Raw genomic sequence first — 17,370 nt, forward strand, 5'->3', positions numbered from 1 at the left:
TCTTGAGTGATCACTTTCCATCAGTCTCATTCAGTAACAACCGTAGCATTTATTGTGCATATGTGGATGAACCTGTGTAGATTACACCATCATTGTAGAAATGCTTTTGTGCAAGTTTTGAAAAATACAAAAAAGCTCAGCCTCATATTTGTTTTCCAGAATGTTTGCCAGACACTGTGGTGCTCGGTGAAGGGCTTTTGTCGCTCCAAGTTGGACGCTGCTGCAGATGGGACTCAGTGTGGTGAGAAGAAGGTGAGGTGTCAGTGGGGTGCCAGGCTGAGGAAGGAAGGTGGGGATAGGGGGCTTATGTTCTTGGGCAGAGCTGGGGAGGAGGCCCTGGAGAGGAGCTGTTTCTGGGTGAATGCGGATCATCATACAGTCAGACTTGCCAGAGGAAAGGACTCCACTTCCACTATTCTCTTGAGCCTTCACTTGGGACAGGTAATTAGGGAGACAGGGCTGAGACCCAACCCACACTCCAATTATACAACATCTAGCCCACCTTTCCCTGATGAACTTTTGTGGAGTTTGTGATCAGTAACATCTGCTGAGCTTATCATCGACCTTCACTTTAACCTTTTCTCCCGCTCCATATTGAACATTGAGGGCTTCCCTGGTGGCTCAGATGGTAAAGAGTCTGCCTGCAATGTGGGAGACCTGGGTTTGATCCCTGGGTCTGGAAGATCCCCTGAAGAAGGGAATGGCAGCCCACTCCAGTATTCTTGCCTGGGAAATACTGTGAACAGAGGAGCTTGACGGGCTACAGTCCATGGGGTCGCAAAACTTCAGATACAAGTGAGTGACTAACACTTTCACTTTCGTATTGAACACTGGGAAGGACAAGTCAGTGGCTTCTTCATTCCAAGGATGTGATTTCAGACCATATGGTATCTTCTTGCTCATCATCTGCATGTGTGTGTGTTCAGTTACTTCAGCTGTGTCTGACTCTTTGTGACCCCACGGACTGTAGCCCTCCAGGCTCCTCTGTCTATGGGATTCTCTAGGCAAGCATACTGGAGTGAGTTGCTATGCCCTCCTCCAGGAGATCTTCCCGACCCAGGGATCGAACCTGCATCTCCTGCAGTGGCAGATGAGTTTTTTACTCACTGAGCCTCCTGGGAGGCCTGTTCATCATCTGACATGACTGCATTTCTTAAAGTCCTACCCATACCCAAGAACTCAGAGATGTTAGATGTCCAGACTACCTGAAGACAGAGTAATACATGCTGTTCAAGAGCACAGTTTGGGTTTGTGTGGGCCTAGGGTTTATGTGTTTAGTGGGTGTCTTCATGTAGCTTGAGTATGTCCTGACTCATCATTAAGATCATAGAGTTTAATCAAAATCCACAGTCATCAGAAATAATGAGGAAGAGGAGGCAAGCAGATGAAACACACCCAGATCCTCTGTGAAATGTGGCCATTTCTAACAACCAGCTCACATTTCTTGTTTCCCTTTTTGTATGTTCACCCTCCTAAACTGATAGTTGTTGAGGGAGTCACTTGAAGAGGGAGAGTGTGGAGTTTTTCCTGAGCCACTTGAAATACTAGAACTGGAAACAATGCAAAGAGTTATAAAAGAGCAGACATTTTTCTTGATATTAGAAAGAACTTCAACTTCTGTAAAAACTTGGGTTTTTCAACAACAAGCAGATTTTTTACAGAGGGGATGAGTTATCTGTTGCAAACATTAAATTCCCATAGAGGCTATGCTGCTAAGTTGCTTCAGTCATGTTCGACTCTGTGCAACCCCATAGACGGCAGCCCACCAGGCTCCCCCATCCCTGGGATTCTCCAGGCAAGAACACTGGAGTGGGTTGCCATTTCCTTCTCCAGTGCATGCAAGTGAAAAGTGAAAGTGAAGTCGCTCAGTCGTGTCCGACTCTTAGCAACCCCATGGACTGCAGCCCACCAGGCTCCTCCATCCAAGGGATTTTCCAGGCAAGAGTACTGGAGTGGGGTGCCATTGCCTTAGAGGCTATAGAGGAGTGCTATCATGGTGCCAGTCTACAAAATGTTTGTTATGGTTCTCAACAAGATAAGAAGCTTGCATCAGAAAGTAAATCAATTATATTACTGAACAGCTATGTTACTAAGCATACTCAGCTGATACACTTTCCATAGCAAGATTTTCTTAATAAAGGAAGCTAACATTCTGGCATGCAAGTCTGCCAATTACACTTTGAGTCATACTCCTTTCTCTGCAACTAGGCACATAACATTCCCTTTAATTCCTGAAATTCTCTGATTATAAAACCCAAGACTTTCAAGGGAAATTCTTTTATGAGATGCTCTTTGTTCTACATCTGATGTGTGACTGTAGGAAGTCTGCTTGATCAGGAAGAACTCGGTTCAGGCTGTGAGGGTTCCTGAGTCAGCTTGTTATGGAACCTTTCTGACATATGCATCTCCTGTCTCTTCCGTTTTCAGTGGTGTATGGCTGGCAAGTGTATCACAGTGGGCAAAAAACCAGAGAGCATTCCTGGAGGCTGGGGCCGCTGGTCACCCTGGTCCCACTGTTCTAGGACCTGTGGGGCTGGAGCCCAGAGTGCAGAGAGGCTCTGTAACAACCCTGAGTAAGTCAAGTCAAAGATGTTTTTCTTCCTTCCTTGAGCACTGGGAGACCAGTTGTGGATGGGGTGATGTCAGTGACCCCAAGGCTCTCCAAGGAAACTAAGTAGGTTCCCAGAGACAAAGAGAGCCAGAATGAAGACTCATAGAGCATGAAGAAAAAAGTTTGTTTTTTTTTTATTTCTTGCTTTGTCTCATTCTGGCTTGGTACTGGATTCGAACTTAGGTAACTAAACTGATTTCATCATTTGGAGAAATAAGCAAAAAAATTTTTAAAGTACAATCCATGTGAAAGTCTCTAGACGATTATATAATTAAGTCCTTTTAAATAACCCCATTCTATCAGTGAGGATTATCATACCCAATTTTACTGACAAGACACAGCTTTCTTTCCATTATAATGAATGTATAATTTTGTAAAAATAGTTTTCTTCTCTTGGGTAACTAATCATATATAGCTTGGCACATTTTTTGAGGATGATTATTTTTAATGTTTTAGATAAGAATTTTGTAAACCTCAGAGTTCTGTATTAGCCTGTTAAGGATTTCATAGAAGTTATTTCACAAGTTGCTTTCAATTTTTTAATCAAATTGCTTAATTTTTTTATATTTTAAGTTTGTATAATGATATTTTATGTGAAATATTCTGTTTTCTTGATTTCCAAATATATATATATTACATTCTTCATTTCACTATTTGCTGGTATACTAGTTCCTAAGTATTATTTTTTAGCAGTGTACATATGATGACTCCTATAAGTAGAAAATGTTTTAAACTTCTTTTATCTAAATTTACATTAGTCTGTGTTGAACAGTAAAAGTCACATATTTTAAAAGGCAAATGATATATATTAAAACAATTCCATCAGTATCTCAGTTCTAAATCTTACCTCCTTTTTATTATAAATGTATTACTGTGTATATATATATATGCATGTATATATACACATATAAACTATCTAACTATATATGTAATTTCTCCTAAAGGTTAATAAGTTAATATCTATGAATAACTCAACACACTAACTACTACATAAATTTGTCAGTAAATGGTAGTTACTGTGACATCTTTATCATTTCCCATGCCTATAAGTAAGTGTACATTTGAGGGATTTGGGCAAAATTGTTTTAAAATCTTATTTTTTGTTAAAACACCAGGTTCCTGTGGCTTCAAAAATTCAAAGTAAAGAATTTCTTATAGAATTGTTTTACAGAAAATCTTTATTTTATAATTTGTTTCAATGTGATCAGAAAAACTATTTCCATTTTTGTAATCAGGAAATACAAGCAATTTACTCCAGGATCTGTGGTCACTGTTGAGTATCAGCCACTGCCAGTCCTTAGCCTTCTTGGGAGGATGGTCAGCAATCCATGGTTGTCAGAAAAAGGACATTCCTGTTGAGGAAATGAATCCCTTAACTTGGCTTGAGGGGGAAAAAATGGTCCTAACTCCCATCTTAGAGGCTACAGTTTGTCATAGAGTCTCTTTGGGTGACTCCATAGAGTGATCATATCTGATCTCAGTAGCTGGTTTGCTTAAGTTCATTGAGAAGAAGGTCAATAAAAATACAGTCACAGATTCAGGTCAGTGCCTGACCAGCCAATGCTGACACTCTATCCTTGATTTATATTGGTCAGATGTCTAGTGAGAACCCAGCAGGGCTTGGCTCATAAAAGGCTCTTAGATGGAAATGAATTGGAGAGCTGCCAAGTCATAGAGTATCACTTCATCATCACAAATAGGAAACCACCAAGCCTAGCCTCAACTATGAAGTACAGTGCTTAGTTCTGCATACAGGGAATTGATGACTGTGAACTGCCTTGGTTAAAGAATTATCTTTGGGTGTGATAAGTATAGAAAGTGCCTCCAGCTGGATAACGAAATGTTATCCAGAGGAGAAAGAGGTTACTTTTGGCAGTAATTCAGATAGAATTCATGATGGAGATGGAAATAACATTTATTTGTCTTTAAAGGATGGGCAGTATGTAGACATTTAGAGAAGAGTGGAAATCTAGAAGCACGGCGGGGTGGAGGGGGGAAGCAAACAAGTCAGCTGGTATCATGGGAGCGGTGTGCAAATGAGAAGGAATGTGGGAAGAAACCATGTTCAGGTGAGGTAAGTCAGGATCATGATGGCCTTGAATGCCATCATGCTAAAGAGGCTGGACTGTATCCTATGGTCACAGGGTGCCATTATAGGTTTCTCAACAGGAAACTAAAATATTGGAGGTAATCATAAAAGTTAGCCAGAGAAGAATGTGTACAGTAGAAAAAAGAGAAAAGACAGAAATGGAGATAAGCGGGGACAGAGCATTTTTAACATAGAATACTGGCCTTTAAGGAAATTAGAGAGCAATTTGTGTGTTTCATGTGTAGACCAAAGTTCGGAGGGAAGTACTGCACTGGAGAAAGAAAACGCTATCGCCTGTGCAACATCCACCCCTGTCGCCCGGACACACCCACTTTTCGGCAGATGCAGTGCAGTGAGTTTGACACTGTTCCCTACAGGAATGCATTCTACCACTGGTTTCCGGTTTTTAATCCAGGTAAGGAGCTGTGATGGAATATTCCAGATCGAGGGCCACAGCCATTGTCAGAAAGCATTTATCCGTCAGGGTACTGTGATGCAGTACAGAGAAAAAAAGAGAGTAATGCCATCAAGAGTTTTATATTTTAAGAGGTGGAGACACTGACCTGGTTAAGTCAGTCAGTAAATGTTGAAGGTGACTATTCCAACTCCCTGCCAAGCTCTGTGGGAGTTAGAAGAGAATTTTATCAAACATGATGACTCACTTCAAAACAGCTGAGGTACAACTAAGCAATATGTGGGGCTTGTTGGGACACAGGAGGAAGCGCTTACTGATGATGTGTGGAACTGAATATAATTTTGACAGGAACTCAGTAAAGGTCATTATGGGTGTGGAGTAATTTCAAAATAGTCTTCCAAGGAAGCAGTTGACAATTCTTAAGCATGTGTCGTCTTTCTCCTGCAATAACGAAGGGGAAGGCATTCTAAGTAGAGTCAGCAATTCCCAGTGAGAGGAGAAAAGCACAAGGCAAGACAAGATGGTAGAAAATGTGAATCAGATCGCCAGTTCAGGGTCGATGCATGAGGCAGGGTGCTCAGGACTGGTGCACTGGGATGACCCTGAGGGATGGGATGGGGAGGGAGGAAGGAGGTAGGGTCAGGATGGGGAACACATGTACACCCATGGCTGATTCATGTGAATGTATGGCAAAAAACCACCACAATATTGTAAAGCAATTAGCCTCCAATTAAAAAAAAAAAAAAAAAGAATGCACCCAGCATAAAAAAAAAAGAAAGAAAATGAATGAGAAACTTGATCGCAAATGAGTGAGAGCCAGCTTTGGGCCAGAAATCAACATTTTGTATCTATAGGACAACATGCTTACGTGCTAAATCACTTCAGTCATGTCTGACCCTTTGCGACCCTATGGACTATAGCCTGCCAGGTTTCTCTGTCCATGGGATTCTCCAGACAAGAATACTGGAGTGGGTTGCCATGCCCTCCTCCAGGGGGTCGAACCAGTTTCTCTTATGTCTCCGCACTGGCAGATGGGTTCTTACCACTAGGGCCACATAAGGGTACAATGTAAAATCAAGCATCTAAAGGAGGCACATCAGAGGATGAGGGCATAGTGGAGTTGGATAATGGAGCAGCAGCCTTGGCAGTGTTTCTCCTGAATCAGCACCAGTGACACGTTTTCTTCTGAAAATGAGGAAAACCCATTGACCTTTAACTAGAGCATCAAAGAGGATCTGTGCTTTTCATTGTTATTCCAGTAGAGAATGAAAGAAAAGATGTTCCTGAGTTAAGGAAATTTGAAACAACATAGTGAAAAGTAACCACATTTCTTTTGTGTGTGATTGTTAAGTTTCTGAAATCCAGTATAATAGAACACAAGAGGACTCCCAGGTATCGGCCAATGAATAAAAATTACATATATGGACTGTTAGGAAAATGATACAGTCAATTGATTTTGAAAAAAAGTGCTTTTCCTACTTTGTGTCTCCAAAATACCCTGATGGCTGTTGGTTGTCATGGGCAACATCTGCTCCTTGTCTCCCATTGTTTAGCGTCATTCATGCTCGAGAGGAGTGAGTCATTTGGTTTTTGGTGCAATTTTACTTCCTGATCTAAGCACCTGAATACAGAAAAGCTCTTGTATATACTCATGTGGGTGCAAAAAAAAAAAAAATAGTGATGAAAGGTATAGCCAGTTGGTACTACCTATACCTATATTTTGGAAATTCTGCTTTGTTAGAACTAGTTGCATCAGTAATACTAGAGACCCTGAATGAGCAGAACTAAAATGGCATAGCTGCCTCAGTGTTGTGACAGGTGCTTAGTTTGGAGTCCCCACACCTGCCAGATTCAGGGTTGGATTTGTGTCTGCTGGACTCTGATGGCTCAAGTAGCTGGACTTAGAATAAAAAGATTTGGTTCAGCTTAACTTTTCATTGATTTATAAGCAGTGATTGTGTGCAGAGACATCACTTTGCTGACAAAGGTCTGTATAGTCAAAACTATGGTTTTTCTACTAGTCATGTATGGATGTGAGAGTTGGACCATAAAGAAGGCTGAGCACTGAAGAACTGATACTTTTAAACTGTGGTGCTGAAGAAGACTCTTGAGAGTCCCTTGGGCATCAAGGAGATCAAACCAGTCAATCCTGAAGGAAATCAACCCTAAATATTCATTGGAAGGACTGATGCTGAAGCTCCTATACTTTGGCCACCTGATGTGAAGAGCCTACTCATTGGAAAAGATCCTGATGCTGGGAAAGATTGAGGGCAGGAGGAGAAGGGGATGACAGAGAATGAGGTGGTTGGATGGCATCACTGACTCAATGGACATGAGTTTGAGCAAACTCAGGGAGATAATGAAGGACAGTGAAGTCTGGGGTGCTGCAGTTCATGGAGTCACAAAGAATTGGATACAACTTAGTGACTGAACAGCAACAAAGTGTGTGCTTCCTTTTTGCATAACATAGAAGTAGGTATTAAAGAAATGAGAGTTATGAAAGTAGAAACAGATTTCATTCACTTTTGGAGTGATTGTTTTGCATCTGTAACTAGTATTGAGACTCTGTATACCATGTGAGGGAATTATACTGAGTGCCATCTGCTTAACTCGTCTGCCTGGGCTGTAAGCCTCCATTCTCTATCTCAGTGGTTTTCTTATAGGCTCCTGTGATATTATTTGAGCTCTAAACTGAGTAGCTACTATCTTGACCAACACACTGACTTCTGTCCCACTATCAAACTCTGTACTACAGAGTTGCTATTACTTGCTTAGTTGATGGGCATCCTTGGTGACAACAATGTGGTGTTCATGACAACAGCTCCATGCAGAGCACTCGATCTGTACCAGGCAGTGAGTACTTTATACCTTCCCAGGCTTCCCTTAGAAGCCACCAGAGGATAAACTCCATGTACAGCAGAGTTTTGGCAGATTTGCTGAGCAGCCAATGGCAGAAGAATCATCATAGATGCAAACATTTGGAATAAGCATACAGACTCCATCAAACCTTTTAGTTTTCAAATTCTGTTCCAGGGCTTCTAAAAATGTTTGATTCTAATTTCATTTTCTAAAAAATTAATTTAATTGAAAAATTAGTTTTTAAAAATGCAGTAAGGAATAATGCTTACATTCAAAAAATAGTATATGTTGAGTTTTAACATGTTGAAAACCATCAGTATATTAACTTATACATATTAATTTGGTTTTCTACAGACCTTAGAATAAAAGTCTCCCATCAACACAATTCAATTGAGAAATATCCTGAGATGACAGATCAAGTTGTTTTAAACTGTTATCATATCATTTACAGCCATTTGTGTGAGTCAAGATTTTTCTTTTTTTTTTTTAAATTAAATTTGTTTATTTTAATTAGAGGCTGATTACTTTACAATATTGTATTGGTTTTGCCATACATCAAGATGAATCCGCCACAGGTGTACACATGTTCCCAATCCTGAACCCCTCCTCCCACCTCCCTCCCCATACCGTCCCTCTGGGTTATCCCAGTGCATCAGCCCCAAGCTTCCTGTATCCTGCATCGAACCTGGACTGGTGATTCGTTTCTTATATGATATGTCCATCAGCAGATGAATGGATAAGAAAGCTGTGGTACATATACACAATGGAATATTACTCAGCCAGTAAAAAGAATACATTTTAATCAGTTCTAATGAGGTGGATGAAACTGGAGCATATTATACAGAGTGAAGCAACCCAGAAAGAAAAACACCAATACAGTATACTAATGCATATATATGGAATTTAGAAAGATGGTAACGATAACCCTGTATGGGAGACAGCAAAAGATGTATAGAACAGTCTTCTGGACTCTGTGGGAGAGGGAGAGGGGGATGATTTGGGAGAATGGCATTGAAACATGTATAATATCATATAGGAGTCAAGATTCTTCAATGCTGTACAAACAAACAAACAAAAGTTGACACTAATGGTAAAGAACCCACTTGCCAATGCAGGAGACTTAAGAGACTTGAGTTCTTTCCCTGGGTTGGGAAGATCCCCTGGAGGAGGGTATGGCAACCCACTCCAGTATTCTTGCCTGGAGAATCCCCACCCATGGACAGAGGAGCCTGGCAGGCTATGGTCCATAGGATCGCAGAGTCAGACATGACTGAAGCAACTTCACGCATGTGAAAACAAACAAAAAAAACCCATAGAAAAAAATTAGATGCTGCAACCATGCAAGTCTGTAACTGCCATCTGTAAACTTGATTTCAAATTTTTCTGTTCATCTTAATAGTCTCTTTGGATCCTACTGAACTATTTTTAAGCTTTATGTACTTGAACTTACAAAATTTATGCTTCATAGAATTCTGACTTTTTTAATCTGCTTTATTTGCAAGATCTTATTTGAAAAAAGAAAAATAATTTTTCTGCCTAAAGGGTTTGAAAAGTCCTAATTTAGATCAACTTATTTTCCAGTATAGGCATTTTCTTTACCAGCTCTCCTAGCCAAAAAAAAAAAAAAAAAGGCAGCCAAACTCCCCTTGATCACATTCATGGGAGCACCAGCATGAAGAGATGTGGCTATATGTTTTTTCACTAACCCCCATCCCCATGCTTCAGAGATGAAGCAACTTCGTCACAGAGAGGACAATAACTTAGGGTTATAGAATCTTATATAATGGAGGTGGAATTGAAGAATAAAGTCTGTTTGATTAAGAAGCTGAGATACTTACTCTAATTTATGTAGATTCTTAGGGACTTGATTAGCCTATGTTAATCAGAAATATGTCTATGTCCTTCATCTTCTATTCAGTTCAGTTCAGTTACTCAGTCATGTCATGACTGAGCATGACATGAATCACAGCACGCTAGGCTGCCCTGTCCATCACCACCTCCCAGAGTTCACTCAGACTCACGTCCATCGAGTCAGTGATGCCATCCAGCCATCTCATCCCCTGTCATCCCCTTCTCCTCCTGCCCCCAATCCCTCCCAGCATCAGAGACTTTTCCAATGAGTCAACTCTTCGCATGAGGTGGTCAAAGTACTGGAGTTTCAGCTTTAGCATCATTCCTTCCAAATAACACCCAAGGCTGATCTCCTTCAGAATGGACTGGTTGGATCTCCTTGCAGTCCAAGGGACTCTCAAGAGTCTTCTCCAACACCACAGTTCAAAAGCATCAATTCTTCGGCGCTCAGCCTTCTTCACAGACCAACTCTCACATCCATACATGACCACTGGAAAAACCATAGCCTTGACTAGACGGACCATTGTTGGCAAAGTAATGCCTCTGCTTTTCAATATGCTATCTAGGTTGGTCATAACTTTCCTTCCAAGGAGTAATTAGGGGATGGCAAAGACCTTATCTTGGTGCTATCACTTTCTTGGAATCTCTCTTCCTATTTTGGATGTTTTTCTCAGCACCTCCAAATAACTCCTCATTAAGGCTAATTTTTTAGTTGTTGCTTCTAAATATCTCAGCCCTAGTAATGCTTGCTGCCAGTGAGGTTTCCAGCCAATGTGAAGGATCTGACATGAGGTCAGACCTTAGTCTGCATCTCCTGAAACAGGATCTTTCAGGAACATCTTTAAGGAATTGTTGCAGTTATGTTCCCTAGGAAACAGATTCTGAGACGGATACTAGCATGTAGGAAGTTCAACAGGTGCAGAAGAAGAGGGAAGGAAAAGGGGTTAGGCAGGGATAGAACCCAGGCTACAGTGCAGTCTCAGCTGAGGGCTTCTCCACCCCCATGGGAGCTCTACAGCTGGAAGGACCTTCAGAGTTGCCACAGTTGGTCATGTACCACAACTACTGAGCCCCGTGTGCCGCAAGAGAAGCCCCCGCAATGAAAAGCCTGCTCACTGCAACTAAGAGAGTAGCTGCCATAAGAGAGAAAGCTCATTCATAGCAATGAAGACCCAGTGTTCAAATGAGAATGTCAGTGTGGTGAGCATCCCAGGAGATCTTCTAGCCATATGGCTCTCATTTCACAAACTAGGAATCTATAGCTTACGGAGGGAAAATGATGGAATAATAAGGATGATGTTTGTGGACATCTCAAAACCATTCACAGCCCTCCTCCCCTTCACTTTCCTCTACAATTGAAAAGGGAAAAGTAGAAGACTTGCTAACCTGTATTCCCTAGAGCCCCAATTCCAGCCAAAGGATAAAGTGGGCAGCCTCACTGGGTCAGGCCTCTGAGAAGGATTTTAGTGGTTTTGATGCAGCGGCCCTCAGCCCCAATCCCATCTTTCTGCCTTTCACTCTTCTCTTGCTGCCTGTCCTATTGCATCCACGCTCAGACAGCTAAGAGGGAGATAGAAGGAGGATAGCCCCCAAATTTCTGTTATGTGGGGAAAATAAACTGCTGCCCTTTAAAACAAGGCAGCACATTTTTTGCTACTTTGCAGAAAAACATATCACTATCTGATAATGAGAACAGACGGCTTCCCTGGTGGCTCAGTCGGTAAAGAATCTGCCTGAAATGCAGGAGACCCAGGTTCAGTCCCTGCGTCAGGGAAGATTCCCTGGAGAAGAGAATAGCTACCCACTCCAGTATTCTTACCTGGAGAATTCCATGGACAGAGGAGCCTGGCGGGCTGCAGTCCATGGGTTGCAATGAGTCAGACACAACTGAGCAATTAACACTTTCTTTCAATGAGAACAGCTTATATTAAACTTATATCATTATTTATTCTGTACACATACTTCACTCAACACTTTATATGCATTTTCTTATTTTTAACTCCATAAGAAAATCCTACATGGAAATTTAAGTTTTTGACCTAATTTTTATGGATATGCTAATAGATTTAAAGAATAAATAACTTCTTAAATTCATACTATACAATAGAGCCAAGAGTTAGCCCAGGCTACACTCTGCAGCCTAAACATTAACCGTGAAAACAGAGACGGGGATAAGTCCATTATCTTAAGAACAACGCATTGAATTTTAAATTTTACCTACGGTGATGTTCATGTGTTTTTTTTAAGATAGATGATTTTATAGCCAAGGGGCTGTGGTGGGAAGAAAAGAGCCCCAGTGACCAGTGACTGCTTGTATTATGACAAATGCTAGGTTTATTAAACTTATGTCTCTTGCTTTGAAAATCAATTTTTTTAAACATTTAAGCATTATGTCAAAGTAATTATGTTTGGTAAACAATTTAAGTTGACAGTCCAAATTTAGTGTCACAGTTCCTAACCATTTTAAGTAAAAGAGCATAAACATACAGTAAACATTACTAAACATACAGCAAACATTACTACATTCAGCCTCATCTAAAACATCAGTGAATTGGGTTTAATTCATTTTTAACAATTCTACTCCTATTTTCATCCTTTCTATGGTTATAGTAGAATATATTAATTTTAACACCTTCTAATGTTTAATATATATTTTTATATATTTGGAGATTACAATATTACCTTATCAGAAAGTGAAATAATACTATTTTAGATCAGCCAAATTTACAGAGTTTTGGTAATTATTTGACTGATTTTGGGTTGGATTTTGGGTCAGGACTTTTTGTTTCTTTTTTTTTCCCCTCAAGCTGATCTGAGCCTGTTCTTAAACTGGGCTTCTTTTTTAAGTTAAATGTTACTTGTTAAAACAACAAAACATTTTAAATTATGCCTTTTGCTTAAGGTTGAGTATTTCTTAGAACCTGGCAAGAAGCTGCACACACACACATCACAGATTTCTTCTGCAGGTGCACGTGCCCCACTGCCCATCAGCCTTCACTGAGAAGGCACAAGTGAAAAGAGAAAGTCAGTTGTGTCCGGCTCTTTGCAACCCCGTGGACTTTACAGCCCATGGGATTCTCCAGGCCAGAATACTGGGGTGGGTATCCTTTCCCTTCTCCATGGGATCTTCCCACCCCAGGGATCGAATCTAGGTCTCCCACATTGCAGGCAGATTCTTTACCAGCTGAGCCACCAGGGAAGCCCAAGAACACTGGAGTGGGTAGCCTATCCTTTCTCTAGTGGACCTTCCTGACCCAGGAATCGAACCAGGGTCGACATAAGTGCAGATGTACAATTATTAAGAGTTTTAAGACATGAGAACAGAGCTTTCAACCAAGTGTGAGGCCCTGGGTGACTGCACAGGAGTCATACCCAAGGAGCCCTGCCCTTAAACGGATTTTAGAAACTGGATTTTTTTAAATGGTGAAGCTCAAATTGCAACCTACTGACGGAACGTGAGATGCCTGCAAAATTTTCCTTGACCTAAGAAGTCATTTATATCCCTCTTAGCAAGTTTTAGTTTCATTTCTAATGATCACTTTTGCAGATCATTATCCAAAAACGTTGGGCTGCCCTGTTTCAGCAAAACTGAAAATGCAGCCTTTAATTCAGAGAGTACATTCAGTTCCCTCAGCTTCCTTTGAGAGGATTAGTCAGACAGTGTGAAGGCAGAGCTCACCAGTCCATTAGTTTTAGAGTTTTCACTCAGCTTAACTGCAAATGCATAGAAAAGCTGGAGGGGAAATACCACATGAGCTGGACGAAAAAGGTGTGTGAGGAAAGATGAGTGTACCTGAGGTGGTAAAACACTCCACTCTGGATCTTGTGGAAGAAGTGAGTTCGGTGTCGGTACAGACTCTCTGATCGTTGTGGTGACCTTTGAGAACTAAGATCACCCATTGCTACTCTTACCCCTTGTGCAGGGCCCTGTGTCACAGGCCCGCCTGATGACATGACTCAGAAAGCCGTGAAAGACAGAGGCCAGAGGAAAGGGCAGGGAAACAGGACTCCAGGGCCGCCTTGAAAACTGCCTCAGAACCCTGAACCTTGAGTTCACAATGGCTGCTTTCGAGTACAGGTTCCTTCTGGCCTTGGGCACGACAATAGGTCATAGGTGTGCAGGTTCTGGGAGTCACAGCAGTGGGTCTGTGTTTTGCTCTTGCTTTTAGCACAGATTATTTACTAGGTATTCTTAGACTCCATAGTGCATGCTCAGTTGTCCAACTCTTTGCGTCCCCATGAACTGTAGCCCTCCAGGCTCCTCTGTCCATGGGATTTCCCAAGGAAGAATACTGGAGTGGGTTGCCATTTCCTCCTCCAGAGGATCTTTCTGACCCATGGATCAAACCCTTATCTCCTACAGCTCCTGCATTGCAGGAAGATTCTTTACCACTTAAGCCACCAGGGAAGCCCTAAGACTCCATAGGCCAATGAACTTACGTTCCATAGAAATCTATGTTTCTTCCTTGCAGTGTACTTCAGTTAGCCTGTCTAACCATAAAGGATGTGCTAATCCAGTATCACAGAAGGAAGATGAAAGGAAGGATTGAAATGAGGGCCTTTCTTCATGGAATGAGACCTTCCCCATTGTCTTGATTGACGGCCAAGATATTATTTATAAAAGAAATATATGCTTCTTATTTTAAAATGCAAGCATATATAATAAAATGAATTCTTCTTAGCCCAGCACACTTACCCCTCAGAGGCAAGCGTTGTTAACAGCAGATTTCCATTTACACACAAATGGACTCATATTTTGCCAGTTCTGCTAGTTTTCCACTCATGGAGTGGAACACTATTACCTTATTCCTCTTAGTGACTGCATTAGCCTTCCATTATGTAAATGCAGCTTAATTGATGTGTCTGTTTCTTCCTGGATAAACAGCTGCCACGAACATCCTTGACCTCTGTCACTAAGTTCAAAGTTCATTTTTTAATATATAGTTTTTAAAATTTACTTTTGGTTGTGCTAGGTCTTTGTTGCTACATGGCCTTTCTCTAGTTGCAGAGAGGGGAGTGCTACCCTTTGTTACATTGGTGGGCTTCTCACTGCGGTGACTTCTGTTGCTGAGCACAGGCTCTAAGGCATGCAGGCCTCATTAGTTGTGGCACCTGGGCTTGGTTGACCAGGGTGTGGGGATCTTCCCAGATCAGAGATCAAACCCGTGTCCCCTGCACTGGCAGGTGAATTCTTACCCACTGGACCACCAGGGAAGCCCCTCAAGGCTCATTTTTATGACTGAGTGGATGATCTCTCAGGATGGAGTTGAACTTTTTGCCACTCTGTCCAGAACTTTCTCCCTAACAGTGTTGATCACTGCCATGGCTGTTACTAAGTACTCATGGGTTAAGAGCCTTTTCTGAGTATAATAATCTACTAGTATTCACTGGGAAAGGTTAATGGTAATCACATTAAAACAACTGCTGTATGCCAGATACCTTATTCCAGGTTTCAGGGTGTTATCCTTTGACAGTCCCTTCCATGCAAAGACCAGGAAGGCCCTGGGCAGGATGGAAGCATCAGGGCTGGAATTTGAACCCCTATGACTCTAACTCCAAAGGTCGTGTGAAGGACAGACTCCCAGGTTGTGCTTATTTCTGCTCCTCTTTCTCCTTTCGGTCCTCACCAGCATGTGTCCTGGCTCCTCTTTCTCACAGCGTGCTTGGTGGTAGTAGCTGATCAATGCACAGATGCCTGCAGTGCTCTTGAGGACATCGCAGTCTGGTTGAGGGGATTGTAAAATCTGTAGTCTTAGGAGCACAGAGCTGTGGAGACCTCAACAGGCATTGTAGGAGTGGAACAGCTTTGAACCAGGCCCACAGTCGCAGAAAAGGAAAGTCATGGGGCCACCTACTGACCTAGCACGGTGTAGAAGTCTTTATATGAAATTGACAAGACAGTAATTGTTTAGAAAATAGTAAAACAAAGCATGAAATCAGTGCAGAATTGATTAGAAATGGCATCATGGAATAATCTGAAGGAGAAGAGGATATTTCAAGAAAGATTTGTGTATGTGTGGGAAACAGAATTTGAGCCCGCATTACAAAACACAGGTCTTTTGACTGTTCTGAAAGAGGATTGGAATGATAAATGCATAGCTTATGGGGCAAGGACCTTCAGAATTCACCAGGTCATGATAAGGAGGTAAAATCAACAACCATGGCAGCTGTCATTTGTCAAACACTTACTGTACACCAGGTACCACACTGAGTGCTTGACACACAATCTCTGCCTTAATCTTCACATTTACCCTGCAAAGTAGATATCATTATCCCCAATTTTCAGATGAGGAACTGAGTCACAGAAAGATTAAGTAACTTTCTCAGGGTAATATTAGACCTTCATGAATTTTTATGTCTCTGCTCTCTGTAGAAGTCATGGCTCCAGAGGCTAGTGATTCTCACCATATTTAAGACCCATGAAAGATTTTTAAAAAGGAGTTCAGTGAGTATTCTGTCAAGTTTGTTTCTCAGATGTGATCTGTGAATAAATGCATTGTCTAAGAGGAAAAAGAGTGGTTACTTGAAAGGTCTCATTAAAGCATTTCTTTTTTGTTAAAAATAATTGTGTGTGTGTAGGTTAGGGGCTAATAGAGTAAGCGCTAAGCTGAATCATCGGGTTTTACTCCGTCACTCATACTGTGAGATCTTGGAACACTTAATCTCTCTGGGCCTAAAATTTTCTCTTCTAAATGAAGATAATGATAAAACTAACATCCTCGGGTGGTTGTGATTGTTAGAATGAGATAACATAACGAATGCAAAGCACAAGATCTGGCAAATAATGTTCAGGTAATGCACTGGCTGTTATTTTAACAAGCAAAAATTCCTGTTAACTCACTAAATAACACCCACCAAATCTCTGAATAGTTGTATCCTTCAGGAAGTGAGTCAAACAGCACAAGCCCAGAGGGAATATAACTAAGGCAAACATTGGAACTTCACCACTTTGGAATTCAAAATGCCTTTGGATGGGGGTTTTACTGGCTGCAAAGACCCATTTTTACAACCCTGAGAGTGAGTGTTTTCTTAAAATTTGCACCCGTAGGCACCTCTGGGCTTCCCTGGTGGCTCAGCTGGTGAAGAATCCACCTGCAGTGTGGAAGACCTGGGTTTGATCCTGGGGTTGGGAAGATCCCCTGGAGAAGGGAACGGCTACCCACTCCAGTATTCTGGCCTGGAGAATTCCATGGACTGTATAGTCCATGGGGTCACAGAGAGTCAGATGTGACTGAGTGAATTTCACTTTTCAGTTTAGGCACCTCTAGTCCCAGCCCTCCCAGCAGGCTGAACAGGTAATTCCTTTAGAAAAGCTCCACAATAATTCAGGGGTGCTTCCTCTTTGGGTTTAATGTGTCCCGATATCAATACAAAATCTCAAATCTAAATTCTAAAGCTCAAATCAAAGCCTCATTTAAAAGTGCTTCCCCAGCCTCCATCCTTCTGCTTGACAGGCTGATATTTCCGTGGTTGCTTCCCAGCTCACTTGGACTCAGCACACCTGGGTGGATGCTCTCATCTCTGAAAGAGTAAAATTGTTCCCAG

The 17,370-nt window shown here is 41.6% G+C and overlaps 1 protein-coding gene across 1 annotated transcript in view; it reads left to right on the plus strand.

Annotated features, from left to right (window-relative positions):
• ADAMTS12 (ADAM metallopeptidase with thrombospondin type 1 motif 12) overlaps positions 1-17,370 on the plus strand; it is a 392,866-nt gene that overhangs the window by 237,142 nt on the left and 138,354 nt on the right. Inside the window, exons 10-12 of the mRNA XM_019982926.2 lie at positions 160-252; positions 2,428-2,573; positions 4,946-5,115. Coding sequence (XP_019838485.2) covers positions 160-252; positions 2,428-2,573; positions 4,946-5,115 — 409 coding nt within the window. The remainder of the gene's footprint in view (positions 1-159; positions 253-2,427; positions 2,574-4,945; positions 5,116-17,370) is intronic.

This window comes from Bos indicus, chromosome 20 (assembly GCF_029378745.1).
Source record: "Bos indicus isolate NIAB-ARS_2022 breed Sahiwal x Tharparkar chromosome 20, NIAB-ARS_B.indTharparkar_mat_pri_1.0, whole genome shotgun sequence".
Classification (NCBI taxonomy): domain Eukaryota; kingdom Metazoa; phylum Chordata; class Mammalia; order Artiodactyla; family Bovidae; genus Bos; species Bos indicus.